The sequence below is a fragment of the Trichomycterus rosablanca genome, chromosome 23, assembly GCF_030014385.1.
Source record: "Trichomycterus rosablanca isolate fTriRos1 chromosome 23, fTriRos1.hap1, whole genome shotgun sequence".
Taxonomy (NCBI): domain Eukaryota; kingdom Metazoa; phylum Chordata; class Actinopteri; order Siluriformes; family Trichomycteridae; genus Trichomycterus; species Trichomycterus rosablanca.
The window spans coordinates 12,383,480-12,397,578 of record NC_086010.1 but is presented as its reverse complement, the minus strand read 5'-3'; the positions used below and the strand labels follow the sequence as shown (position 1 = coordinate 12,397,578).

General features: G+C 37.0%; 1 protein-coding gene across 1 annotated transcript; it reads left to right on the top strand.

The window, feature by feature from the left end:
• The first annotated feature begins 3,636 nt into the window (after positions 1–3,636).
• On the top strand, positions 3,637–12,782 carry trim35-28 (tripartite motif containing 35-28). Its single transcript, XM_062985428.1, has 6 exons — positions 3,637–4,065; positions 6,144–6,239; positions 6,374–6,604; positions 8,461–8,483; positions 8,578–8,699; positions 10,216–12,782. Exons 1-6 carry the CDS (start codon positions 3,640–3,642, stop codon positions 10,749–10,751), a joined length of 1,434 nt encoding a protein of 477 aa, XP_062841498.1. The 5' UTR covers positions 3,637–3,639; the 3' UTR covers positions 10,752–12,782.
• Positions 12,783–14,099: the final 1,317 nt, after the last annotated feature.

Genomic DNA, 14,099 nt, shown 5'->3' with positions numbered 1-14,099 from the left:
GTTGGCCAGATTAATTACCAACCAGGTCTAAAAGCAGACGTGGGAGTAATTTGAATGGGTGGTACATTTAATTTGTCAAAATTACATTTGCATTTTACCAACAGTTAGTCAGGTATCTCTGATAAAAAAGGCACTGTTTTTTTAATTAGCTTAAATGTGTTCATTCACAGGTGTTACTCCAATTTTGGCTCATGCAAGCTTATAAAAGTAAATTTTGTTTTCTTAAAGCAAAAAAAAAATACATTGCTGCCCACTGGCTCCCAATCAGTAGATTTCACACAGTACCTACAACGCAGTGTAAATGATAGACCCAGGTGTGTGGATCTTTCCAAACTATGTCCAATCGATTCAAATGGTAACATGGACTCCAAATGAGTTCTAGGTACTGTAGTTCTAGAATTCTAGATGTCACAGCAAATGGTCTGAACACCTTTGTGAAGAAGTTTAGGTTTTTGATTTGTAATTAATTGTTGTCAATATGGTTAAATAAGTATATTATAATGGTAAAAATGTTAAGTATATACATTTGAATTCAAATCCACAACACAGTAAAGTGTGCAAAAAGGCAAGGGCCTGAATACTTCATCTGAATTAACTGTAAGTACACAGTCTTGTCATTCATTCTTCATTTTTTCAGTGTTTGTTCTTTAGTTTGTTTACCATTGCTTTGGAATGTTTGTAACGAGGCCACATTTTTAGTTTGAAAGCTTTTAAACCTTTCAGAAGTTTCTTATAAGTTTATGAAGAAAGTGATTTGAAATGTAGTGGTGCAGCTGGTAGACTTTCAGCTAGTATAATATTGAAGTAGGTGGCTTGACTGCTCTAAATTGCCTCTAAGTGAGTAAATGTTTGGGTGTGTGTGTGTTGTCCTGCAATTACCGAATAACCTGTGCTGGGTGTTTTTCTTCCTGTATAGAAAGTTTTTCTGTGCTTTGTAAAAAGTATAAATGAACAAATTAATAAATTACATTAAATTTGTCTTTTTTTTTAGTTTCTAGCAAAAGTCCTGGGTTCGATCCCCAGGTGGGGCGGTCCAGGTCCTTTCTGTGTGGAGTTTGCATGTTGTACGCGTGAGTTTCCTCTAGGTGCTCCGGTTTCCTCCCACAGTCCAAAGACATGCAAGTGAGGTGAATTGGAGACACTAAACTGTCCATGACTGTGTTCGATATAACCTTGTGAACTGATGAACCTTGTGTAATGAGTAACTACCGTTCCTGTCATGAATGTAAGTGTAAAAAACATGACGTTAAAATCCTAATAAACAAGTTTCAAGCAAAAACCATGGGGATTTTTGTCACGCAGACTAGGCAACCATGCTCTTTGACAGCAAAGGGTGGTTTCACCGCATTTTAAATCAAGAAAATCTCGGTTCTTCGCCGAATGAAGAGCTCTAAGCTTTATATTAAAATCAATACATATCAGTCATGATTTATATTGAAAATAAACTTTAAGCCCTGTTTTTAAACCAGAAATGACCAAAATAACAAAAAACTATTACCAATTATTATCAATATTACCAATATGAACACGGTGCACAGTAAACACTGTGCAATATTTAGAACTAGAAATACATTATAAAAATTACTAGGTGGAACTAAACTAGGTGCATGTATGTGCATCTACACAGTGCATGAGTGATATGTCATGACAGCGTGCTTTGTGCAAATGAATTTTACACAGGACATACTCGTCTTCACATCATCAGATGACTTCCAGAACCTCCTGGGCTGACAGCCGTTTACTTCGGTTGCTCATTTTGTAAAGCTCTGACAGAGAGTATATGTAGCTGAAGTGTGTAATTCTGATATGACTCCCTTGCAGATAATCTTTATACACTATATTGCCAAAAGTATTCACTCACACATCCAAATAATTGAATTCAGGTGTTCCAATCCCTTCCATGGCCACAGGTGTATAAAACCAAGCGCCTAGACATGCAGACTGCTTCTACAAACATTTGTGAAAGAATGGGTCGCTCTCAGGAGCTCAGTAAATTCCAGCGTGGTACCGTGATGCCACCTGTGCAACAAGTCCAGTCGTGAAATTTTCTCACTACTAAATATTCCACAGTCGACTGTCAGTGGTATTATAACAAAGTGGAAGCGATTGGGAATGACAGCAACTCAGCCACCAAGTGATACCACGTAAAATGACAGAGCGGGTCAGCGGATGCTGAGGCACATAGTGCGCAGAGGTCATCAACTTTCTGCAGAGCCGATCACTACAGACCTCCAAACTTCATGTGGCCTTCAGATTAGCTAAAGAACAGTGTGTAGAGAGCTTCATGGAACGGGTTTCCATGTCCGAGCAGCTGCATCCAAGCCTTACATTACTAAGCACAATGCAAAGCGTCGGATGCAGTGGTGTAAAGCACGCCGCCACTTTTAATATGGAGACGTGTTCTCCGAAGTGACGAATCACACTTCTCCGTCTGGCAATCTGATGGCTGAGTCTGGGTTTGGTGGTTGCCAGGAGAACGGTACTTGTCTGACTGCATTGTGCCAAGTGTAAAGTTTGGTGGAGGGGGCAAAATGAAGGCAGAGGAGCGATTACTATTGGCAATATAGTGTATGTTTTGCCCCTCCCCTACGGAGTGCACACTCAATGTGAGTGGAGTTTGCACACAGGAACAGTCTTAACAAAACCTGCATTCTCGCACTTTACCAAAGAGATCAAGAGAATAAAGAGGGTGTTTGTGTGTGTGTGTGTGTGTGTGTGCATGTGTGCGTGCGTGCAGGGTGTGTGTGTGTGGGGGGGGGGGGGGGGGGGATGTCTCACAGTTGCAAAGAAACAAATAGACACTTCTGACCCTTTTTAGGCTCCATTTTGATGGCCGGGTCAAATTGACCCGAACAGCATCGATGTAATATAAACGTGCAGGGGGGGGTTTGCAAATATGTGAAATGAACCATTGTCATTTTATATGTTGATTTCACTTATTAAGCCAAGCAGAAGAAGTTTCATCCCGAAAAAATACTTTTAACTATATTTTTTTATATTTTGAAACTTAAGACGGGTCAATTTGACCCGTAACATAACAGGAGGGTTAAGTGGGTCAGTTTGACCCTGAACAGAAGAGGTGTCTCGTGTTAATTTATAATCACTCTATAAAAAGAGTTTTTCACAAATATTTCACAAATGTAAAATAAAATTAAAATGACATGTTAAACTATTGTATTTAATATGTAGGTCGTTAAAATTTACATTTAAAAAGTTTTAACATGAATTTTTAATGCATTTTTTTTATTTAAAAAAATGAATTGTCCTTATTCAACCATGATCTGTGAGAGCTAAAGAACAAAATTGCACTAAATATTTATTAAAATAGTTAGTAATGGAGTTAATAATGAGATATAAACAATGATTATTGGGATTTTTTGGTTTCTGAAACTTTTGGATAATTAAACATGCCCCGGGTCAAACTGACCTGGGAACATCATTGCTGTTCCTGAGAAACGAACATAACAGCAGGGTTAAACTTACTACAACCTAACAAACAACATGGTGTAAACTTATCGCGTCGGCAAGTGCACTTATTACTCCAGGAAGAGTGAAGGTAGCGATAACAATCCTAACAGTGTGCGCTAGTACTAAACTAGAGGCGGGGAAGTGAAAGTAAAAGTGCGCGTCATTTTCAACATGGCCTCCTTCGAGTCCAGCGACGACATTTCGGACAGACCTTCTCTTTTGGAGTCCGAGCTGACCTGTCCTGTGTGTCAAGACATTTTCCGAGACCCCTTGCTGCTTTCTTGCAGTCACAGTTTTTGTCGTGTATGCCTGGAAGCCAGCTGGAAGAACAAATCCAAGAAAACCTGTCCTGTGTGTCGAAAGAACTGCGACGAAGAAAAACCGATCCCGAATTTGGCTCTGAAGAACACCAGTGAATCTTTTCAGAAAGAGAAAGCATGGCATGTTTCAGGGGCACCACCGATCATCTGTGGTCTACACCAACGAGAACTACAGCTGTTCTGCGTTCACGACGAGTGTCCTATATGTGTTGAGTGCGTTACACTGCACACAGGCCATGAAATGACACCTATACCTAAGGGAGTGGATGTCTGTAAGGTACACTGAGTTTTTTATTTTGCAGAGCTAGTAAGTAGTACATGTTACCTGATAATCACTTTAGTTCTAATTAGGTTAACATTTACATTTATAGATGTTAGTAATTTTGTTAGTTTATAGTTTATTACTGTAATTATACTGTAGGACTTTTATTTTGTAATGCAGTTTTAGTAAGCAGTACATGTCACTAAGTAACAAATCTCATTATATTGAAAATACATTTACTGATTTTAGTGATTTCTTTAAATATTATGATTTATTACTGTAATTACACTGTAAAACCTGTAGCAGTTGTACTAAGACGCACGTCATTGGGTAATACTACAAACACTTAGTTTAGGTTTATTGATATTAGTGTATTTTGTAAAACTTTTATTTTGTAATGAAGTTAAAGTATGTAGTACATGTCATTGAGTACTACAGTCTTCATTATATTAGATTGTATGTTTTTGATTTTTAGTGCTTTTTTAATATTATGATTTATTAATTATACAGTTTGGTCATTAGTATGTCACTAGATAAGAACTACAATCTTTAATGCATTTTAGACATTTTTCTGCTTTATACACTTTTTAGATGATCCCCTAGTTCTTCCTCAGTAGAACATTGCTTCTACTAAGAACTGAAGGGGGACTTTGTTGCTTTTCTTCAACAGAGTGGGTACATCTAGTTTTATTTTACTTTGTTGTTTTTTATGCTGGTTAGGTGTTAAGTGGTTAAGGTACTGGACCAGCAATCGGATGATTGCTGGTTTAAACCCCACCACCGCCAAGCTGCCACAGTTGGACCCCTGATCAGAGACATTAACTCTCAAAATGATTTAACTGTATTTGGTCACAATTGTAAGTTGCTTTAAAAAGCATTTTCTAAATGCCATAAATATAAATAAAAACTTTATCCTGATATAAAGCCTGATATTTTTTATCCTATTCTCAGACATTTAACATCCAAACATGAATAAAATTTAATCTTCCCATTCTTCAGTAAACAAGAAACAATCAAATAGTTCCCTTGTTAATTCTTAATTTCTTAAGTTAAGTTTCTTACAAAGCAATGTTTTGCACTGAGGAACTAATGGAGTTTCTTAAAGAGCATGAAGCAAATAGTTTAAAATTCATTTTGGTGTAATAGATTCCTAGTGACACACTACTTACTACACAAGTCCTGCAGTGTAATTACAGTAATCAATTATATAATAAAAAAGTAACTAAAACTCATGGAATTATTTTTTTTTAACATGCAAACCTAAAGTTAGTTTAATAAATCAAAAGTCCTACAGTGTAGCTACAGTAATAATTCATAACATCTAAAAAAAAATCAATAAATCTACATTTAAATATTATAAAGGCTGTACTTGTTACTAAAGGGGGGACTACAACTGAATTACATAATAAAGAGTTCTACAGTATAATTGTAGTAATAAATCATAAATTCTTGTAATGCTGTTGTAGTACAACCCATTGCTAAAATCTTTGTTATATTAAAACTTATATTTATCACTTTTTAGTTGATTTTAGAACTTAAATATATAATTGTATTTGAATGTTTTAGTTTGTTCTTTGTTTACTGCAGAGTGGATAGATGCAATTTTATTTATTTTTGGAGGTTAATTTACCGAAAATGACAAGACAGAAACTTAAATATCAGGCAAATGTCCACTACAAAACTAACTTTACCCAAGTTGAACATTGCAACGGAGGAGCCAACACACTTCATTGCAAGAATTTGTCTATGAATATGGATAAATGATTAAATTAAAATTGCCCTGAGGTGTGGCACGTGTATTATGCCTTAAACAAAATGATAAACACTTCTGATGGTAAAATTAAAGCGGTAAAAATTAACACACCATTTTTGAGAGAGATTTGGATTATTGTGGTAATGTTTAAAATTTTAAATAGAATGGTGTTTAGAGAATACCTCATCATTTAGAATCGGGTATACTGATGAAAACAATAGGTTGATGTTTGATTGTTTTAAGGCCTGTTTAATCCCATTTGTGCATTGCTTTAATTAGACCGATGTATTGATTGTTATCGATTTATTTATCAAATTTACCAAGATTTTTTTCTCTGTAGGACGAGCTCGGTATAAAAATAAAGATACTTGTTGACAAAATGGAGTCATTTAGGAAAACGAAGAAACGATGTGGTGAGACTGTCACTTACATTCAGGTAACTAATGTCAGGCTTTATGTTCTTGTTACAGATAAAATATCATACTTGCAGTCACAGCAGTCTATAAAAATAGAGACAATTACTTAATTTTGTTCTGTCATAACAATGAAAACTGTTTTGTTTTTTTATAGAGCCAGTCAGAGGAGGCAGAGAAGAGAATCAAACAGGAGTTTGAGAGACTTCATAAAATCCTGAATGATGAACAAGATGCCAGAATTGCAGAATTGAAGAAGGAAGAAGAACAGAAGAAACAAATCTTGAATAAGAAGATTGACAGCATCAGCCGTGATATTGAGTCTCTTTCTGGACTGATTCAGTCAGTGAGCAGGGAGATGGGAGCAGAAGATCTAATTTTCTTACAAGTATGAAGGTCTTTTTTTTTTATAAAAGGAGCTTAATGTTGGTTTAAAACTGTGCATTTCACACTAGCAGTTTTGAATCTTGCTTGAGCCTGATCAGGTATCTCTGGTTGCTTTTGGTGCTTTGGGTGTTTGTAAACAAACCCAGAAAATGTGATCAGTACATTTTACTTGTTGTGCTGGAGCCTATCCCAGCTTTTCAATGGGCGCAAGGCAGGCACACAGCAACACCCTGGATTGTGCGCCAGTCCATCGCAAGGCATACACACACATACACACACCCATACCCATTCACCTATGAGGCAATTCAGTGTCTCCAATTAACCAGACTGCATGTTTTTCGACTGTGGGAGGAAACCGGAGCTCCCGGAGGAAACCCACGCAGACACGGGGAGAACATGCAAACTCCACACAGAAAGGACCGGACTGCCCCGCCTGGGGATCGAACCCAGGACCTTTTTGCTGTGAGGTGACAGTGCTACCCACCGAGCCACCTTGTCGCTACATCCTCCTACTAAAATTTTATACTAATTTTTTCCAACTGGTCTAAAACATGTTTAAACATAAGTGACTGCAGCTTATAGGCCTTTCATACAATTTTAGCTGATTATATAATAAATTGTGTTTTCATTAATTGTAATACTGTAAACAGTTTGACGTTCTTGCCTTTATAACACCCTTATATTTTTCATTATTATATACTTCATCAGGAAACCCCACACTAACACAAGATAGGACCCACTTAACCAGCATTGTATAGAATGTGATACTGTTAACACCACAGGTGTATAAGCCACTGAGCCAGTCAGCGAATATTGGCTTTAAGTTAAACAAGGGTTTAAATCTATTGGTCCAGGTACTGTCTCCATAAACCAACAAGAACTTAAGAAGGAAATTGTTTTTAAAAATGTTAGCAATGCTGTGTGTTCATGTACAATATGGAAGACTAGACAAGAGATAGTAGCAAGAATGAAACACTTTCTAACCAGAAGAAACATCTGTGCTCATCTGACATTGGCCAAACCTTAAATAATGTTGTTATATGAACAGATAAATCTAAATGTTTTTGGACAACAATTGTTCTGTTATGTCTAATGACAAGTTAATGCACTTTTTTTTTTAAGAATAGTGGTATTAACAGCTAACAGTCTGTCAACAGTCAAACAAAGCAGTAGTAGTGTAATGATCAAGACCTTGCTGCTATTGAGGAAACTTTATATTTCACTTTAGATTATGCAGCAGGACAATTAATCAAAATACTCTAGAGAAGTCCATATCTAAATGTTGCAGTCATCTTAAATAATTACCATTAGCTCAAATAATAAGTATTACAAATAAGTGTTGGTTGCTCAGTGGGTAGCACTGTTGCCTTACAGCATAAAGGTCCTGGGTTCGATCCCCAGGTGGGGCGGTGTGGAGTTTGCATGTTCTCCCCGTGTCTGTGTGGGTTTCCTCCAGGAGCTCCGGTTTCCTTCCACAGTCCAAAACATGCAAGTGAGGTGAATTGGAGATACAAAATTATCCATGACTGTGTTCAACAACTAAACTTACAACAACTAAACTTACTACAACAACTAAACCTAAACAGTAACTACTGTTGCTGTCATGAATGTAACCAAAGTGTGTAAAACATGACATATTTAATATATCCTGTATAGACAAGCCTAACAACTGCTGTATAAATTAAATTCAAAATTAAGACATGAAGTTTGATTTGTGTGATTGCAGTTTTGAAAGTCTAGCTATAATAATGCTTATCTCCCAAGTGAGCTCAGTTCTGAACTGTAGGCAAATGTTAAAACATTTTAGGATCCACAGGTTTCCTAGCTAAACTATATATTTTCTTTTTATCTTTTTAGAATTTTCAGACTCTAAAACAGAGGTAAGTTATGTGTCTGTCCTTTTGCATAAGCATAAGCTGTTTAACCTGTTACAACCACAGTGGTTCTTATTCTTGATGTCTAAATGTGTCCCAGGGCCCAGTGGACAGCTGAGGAGTCTCAAAAGGTTCCGTCTGGAGTCCTCATTGATGTGGCTCTGCATGTTGGAGGGCTGGATTACAAAGTTTGGGAGAGTATTCAGTCTCGTATTAAATGTTGTAAGTACCTATTTGTGCATTAAGACTGACAAACCTCATTTTGGTAAAAGGTGGAACATTTTGTAAAATGCAATTAAAACAAGAATCTGTGATCTATTCATTATAATTGATGAAAGTACAAAAACAAATACTTTTTTGTGTAATGTTTCGGCTAAACAACATGATTGTATTTTGTAAATATTAACACATTTTGAATTTAATGCCAGCAACACACTCAAACGGGAATGACAAAAGGGAAAATAGGAAAAGTTTATAGATTAAACTCAAGGTACACTGTTTTGAAACATGATTTGTTTTAAAAAAGAGGGTCCACAAAAGACTTAGTCTTTGCAGACAAAGATTTGGCTCACCACTTAATAAGAGAATTGACAGTCAGTTCAAGAAAAGAAAAAAATGCAAATAATTTAGGTCATTTACCATCTACTATATGTAATATTGTAAAAAGATTCAGAGAAAAAACAATCTTGAACCTGCATGACTATCAAACCATAAGTGGAATTGCTGTCATGGTACTGTGATAAATATAGCCACAAGTACTTTGAAAAGCCGTTATCATTTAACACACTTTGCTGATGCATTAAGTAATTCAACCTGCCTTTTTTACGAGAAGAAAAAGCCATACATCAATTCTATGCAGAATCTCAAGCAAAACTCATCTCAGATAAACTAGAAAGTGTGTCAACGACAGAAAGGACCATCCAGACTGTTATCAGCAAAAGATGCAAAAATCTGTCATGGCATGGGGGTGCAATCACGCCCATGTCCTTGGTTATTTTAGAAAGAATGTCTTATTCTACATGTGCTACAACAGAAGGGCTGAATCCGAAATCACATACTTCCATAATGAACAGAATGCGAAAGCAGTATGCAAGAGCGGGTAGTGTCCGAATACGTAGTATTCATTAAACAGTACATGAAAAGTACCCGGGTGACCTACTGCATGGCCAGCCATTTTTGAGCAAACGCAGCACACTGCGGTCCAACAATCTATCCCATAATTCAACTGGAGAAGCAAAGGCATTCAAAGCAGAAGAAGAAAGATGACGAAAAGTGTAATAAAAAAATTTTAAATGTTGAATGTGTGTACAACCCTAAGTAACGTTATGAGCAGCTTTGTGGAGAACGACAGAATGAATTTTGTCTGATTTAAAAAATGTTATAACTTTGGCGATGTTACGTCATGCATCACGTGACGTTGGTAAGATGGCAGACACAGTAAGTATGAGGTTGCGTGCATACTCACTTGTGTACTGAAAGGGCTTACTGACTTTACTGTGCACACTGCCTCAAATCTAGTACGTACTGTTTAAGTATGCGATTTCGGACGCAGCCAGATTCTAGAAAATTTGGGACATTTTATAAAAAGTAGTGACAACAAGAATCTGTGATTCCTGTGATTGGTTCATTCACAATGAACTTACCAATGAGCTTAACTCTTATCATAACCTTCTGCAGAAACATTCCTTGAAACAAGTCTGTTGATGGCTAAATGTCTAACTCTCTGTTTCCTTTGCAGTTCCTGTGCTGATGGATCCAAACACAGTTTCACCCTGGCTCTCCATCTCCCCTGACTACATAAGTATCAGAGATAGCCCAGAGAGGCTGTCTGTTCCTGACAACCCAGAACGTTTTGATCCCTGTGTCTTTGCCCTGGGCTCAGAGGGTTTTACCTCAGGTCGCCACCGCTGGGAGGTCCATGTTGGCGATAACCCAAAGTGGGTTCTTGGAGTGTGTAAGGAGTCAGTGGCTCGCAAGAGAAAGTTCACAGTCACTACATCAGGAGGAGTGTGGAGCATTGGCCTGAGTAAAGGAGTGTACAGTGCTTTGACTACTCCACGCACCACGCTGAATGTGGAGAGGAGGCCTGAGACAATCAGGGTGAAGCTCAACATGGAAAAGGGAGAGGTGTCATTCTGGGATGTGGACAATGGGAAACATCTCATTACCTACACCGACAAACTTCCCAGAAAACTCTTTCCGCTCTTTGGCCCTGGGCTTCATAACACACCAATGTCTATTCTGCCTTCCAAAGTAACTATCCACAAGTCATAATACGAAAAAATGTTCATCTAATCATCTAATGCTAATTCATTAATGCAAAATACTTATATTAAGACAAACTATGGGACATGTATGAACTATATGAATTTCCAAACCCCATCCACAAATCTGGACATTTTGTAAAAATGCAGTAAAAACTAGAATCTATTATTTGTTAATTTTCTTCAGCCTGTATTTAACAATGAACAAAGAATTACAAACAAATTACTTTCAATGTTTTGAAACTTGCTTGTATTTGGTACATTTGTAATTTCACTCATTCATTGCACCACTTTATCCTATTCAGAGTCGTGGTGGGTACAATTTACTGGGCGAAAGGTAGGAAACACCCTGAGCAGGTCGCCCGACAATTACAGGCACTGCTCAGCCCTGTGCAGGCGCTATCAGTCAGCCAGTAGGGGCCGCAGTTGCACCAGTTATGAGGAGCCATGATCCGACTTTTTACCTCTAACCCTATGAACAACAGCCAATCGTTGTTCATGCAGCCGCCCAGCCCAGTCGGAAGGCAGAGCTGAGATTCGATACGATATATTTAAAAACCCAACTCTGGTATGCTAGTGTACTTTACCGCTGTGCCACCTGAGCGGCCCTTTATTTATTTTTTATAAACTTGGGTTTGTAAATATTCACTGCTTTACTTAAAACAATTATCAGTATTTTGCTAGTCATCTGCTAACCTTATGTGTAGCATGAATTGTACAAAATGTCCCAGCTTTTCTAGAATATGGGGTTTGTCATTTTGAGTTTGTAAGTTTGTAAAAATTATGGTGGTTATCCACACAAAAATATAGATTCAAAACATAATTGACTATTATGACTTAATTTTTTCATTGTACCTCATTGGTATGACAGGTTATATTAGGTTATAATGTACACACACATAAAAGACAACATATAAATAAATCATTCTAAAGTAGGCTAAGTACATGGAAATCTTTAGGCAGATTTATTTATTTAGGGTGGCTTGGCTCGGCGAGTAGCACTGTAGCTTCACTGCAAGAAGGCGTGAATATGTTTGTGTGTATGCCTGCCCTGCGATGGACTGGTATCCGGTCCAGGGTGTTTCTGTGTGCCTTACACCCATTGAGAACTGGGATAAGCTCCAGCACCCTCACGACCCTGATTAGGATAAGCGGCTTAGAATGTAAAAGAGTAAGTGAGATTTGTTTATTTTCTTTTTGTAATTTTTTATTTGCTGCTTTATCGTGGTCAGGGTTTTAGCAAGTCTGGTTCCACCAATAAACACTGGGTTCGAATCTCAGCGGTGGTGGGCTAGCATGATAGACGTGCATATTTTATGACAAATTCTGAAATGTTATGAGAGATTTCTGTTCATATTAAAAAGGTTTCCAGAGTCCTGTTCTTAAGACAAACATTTGGTGTATGCTAATTAATAGATGGTCTGTAGGTTTGTATCCAAATGATTTACTTAATAATAATTACAGCAATTTCCCTAATTATTTTAGCATTTTAATTTAGTGATGTTATTCCCTAATTTATTATTGCATATATTGGAAATGTGTTCAAAATGTATATTTCTGTATTTTTATAAAAGCCCCATGTGAGTAGTTTTTTTTTTTTCTTTTTTTTTTTTCTGTATTTTTAAGTCTGGGGTACCAGAAAATTAAAATCAGTAATATTAAAAAATGTAAATTTGCTCATAAAAAGTAAGGACATTTTATTAGGAACACTATACGAATACTGGGCAGCACCTTCAGTTTGACGACTCAGAACACTTGTTTTTTGTGGTATGAAAAAAAGTCTTTAAAAATGTGGATAAGTGTTGGCAAGCTAGATTCATGTAATTGCTGCAAATGTGTCTGCTGTTTATTCATCATGTAAATTGTCCCATTCTGCTGCATCAGGGTGCTCTGTTGGTTTTATCTGGTGTCTTAACAGATATATCACCACCACTAGTCTGCACTAATGACGCAAGACTGGTTGGGTGCAATAATGAGTGCTATTTACTCCCATTTGTAACCCTACCCTTTACATATCACAGAATAAACTGAGATTCTAGAATCATTGTAGTTTTTAATGTTGTTTTTTTCAATTAAAGTTCCTAGTACAGCTCTAGAAAGTGTTTATTTAAGGCAAATTGTATTATCATTATATAAATATACTATTCTGTCATTTTGGATGATGCATTAGTGTAAACAGCCTGAAGCACAATGATATCATGAGTTGTTTAGACCCTAAAGCAACAACATTTTAACAGCAGAAAGACTTGAGCGTAAACTTAACTTTCTAATGAGTAGTTGGGTCGCCTCACAGCAAGAATGTTCTGGGTTCGATTCCCAGGTGGAGCGGGCCAGGTCTTTTCTGGGTGGAGTTTGCATGTTTTCCCCGTGTCTGCATGGGTTTCTTTCAGGTGTTCTTGTTTCCTCCCACAATCCAAAGACATGCAGTCAGGTTAACTGGAGATACTAATTGCCCAAGGTGTGTGGGTGTGGGTGTGGGTGTGTGTGTGTGTGTGTGTGTGTTGGATTGGCAACCTGTCCAGGGTGTTTCCTACCTCTTGAAAAGTGAATTGGACCCACCGCAACCTTGAATAGGGTAAAACAGACAATGAATGAATGAATAGTTGGTAAAAAAAAAAATCTAATAAGCATAGACTTAAATAAGGATCTCTCTAACAGTTATACAAAATTCACAACATTTAGAAACCATTTTTTATTAAATGCCAATATACATAAATATTTTGTTTAAGGAGCTCAAAACCTAGACCCCTGAACAATGATGAGTTAAATTTCACCTTATTTACTATATCTGGACAATCTACGTTTGTAAAACCCCAAAGGATGCATTTTTTTATATGTGATAATGTGAGAATGTGCATCTCCCTTGTGCTCTGGTACCTTCTGCCACCTGCACAAATCTCGTTGGCCAAAGTGGAACGTAAACTATGACACGTGAAGCTGCTGGTTGTGAATTGTAACAGTAGGCCCAAAATGGATCATGATATGCCCTCTGTATTCATTTGATGCACATGCCAACAGATAGCTCAACCAGATAGCAAGAGTTGCTGCTATAGAGACAACAAAGTAATTTGCTGTATTGCTAACACCTGTACCATTGCAGATTACACTGTTACATTTGGCTGTCACCATTATGTTAAAGGTGTTTTTTGGCTTTATCTTAACAAAGATAAGTCTGGTTGTAAAACAACTATAAATTTGAGTTATTATATTGTACCATAGCTTTGAGAAGCTCAAAAATGTAGTTTTTGTTTTGTTTGTTTATATTGCTTAGAGGTCCGGGTTTAGTTCTGTTTACACCATGTTACACAATTTAACTGGCTTATGATAACACACTGGTTTTTGATTTGGTTCATTTGGT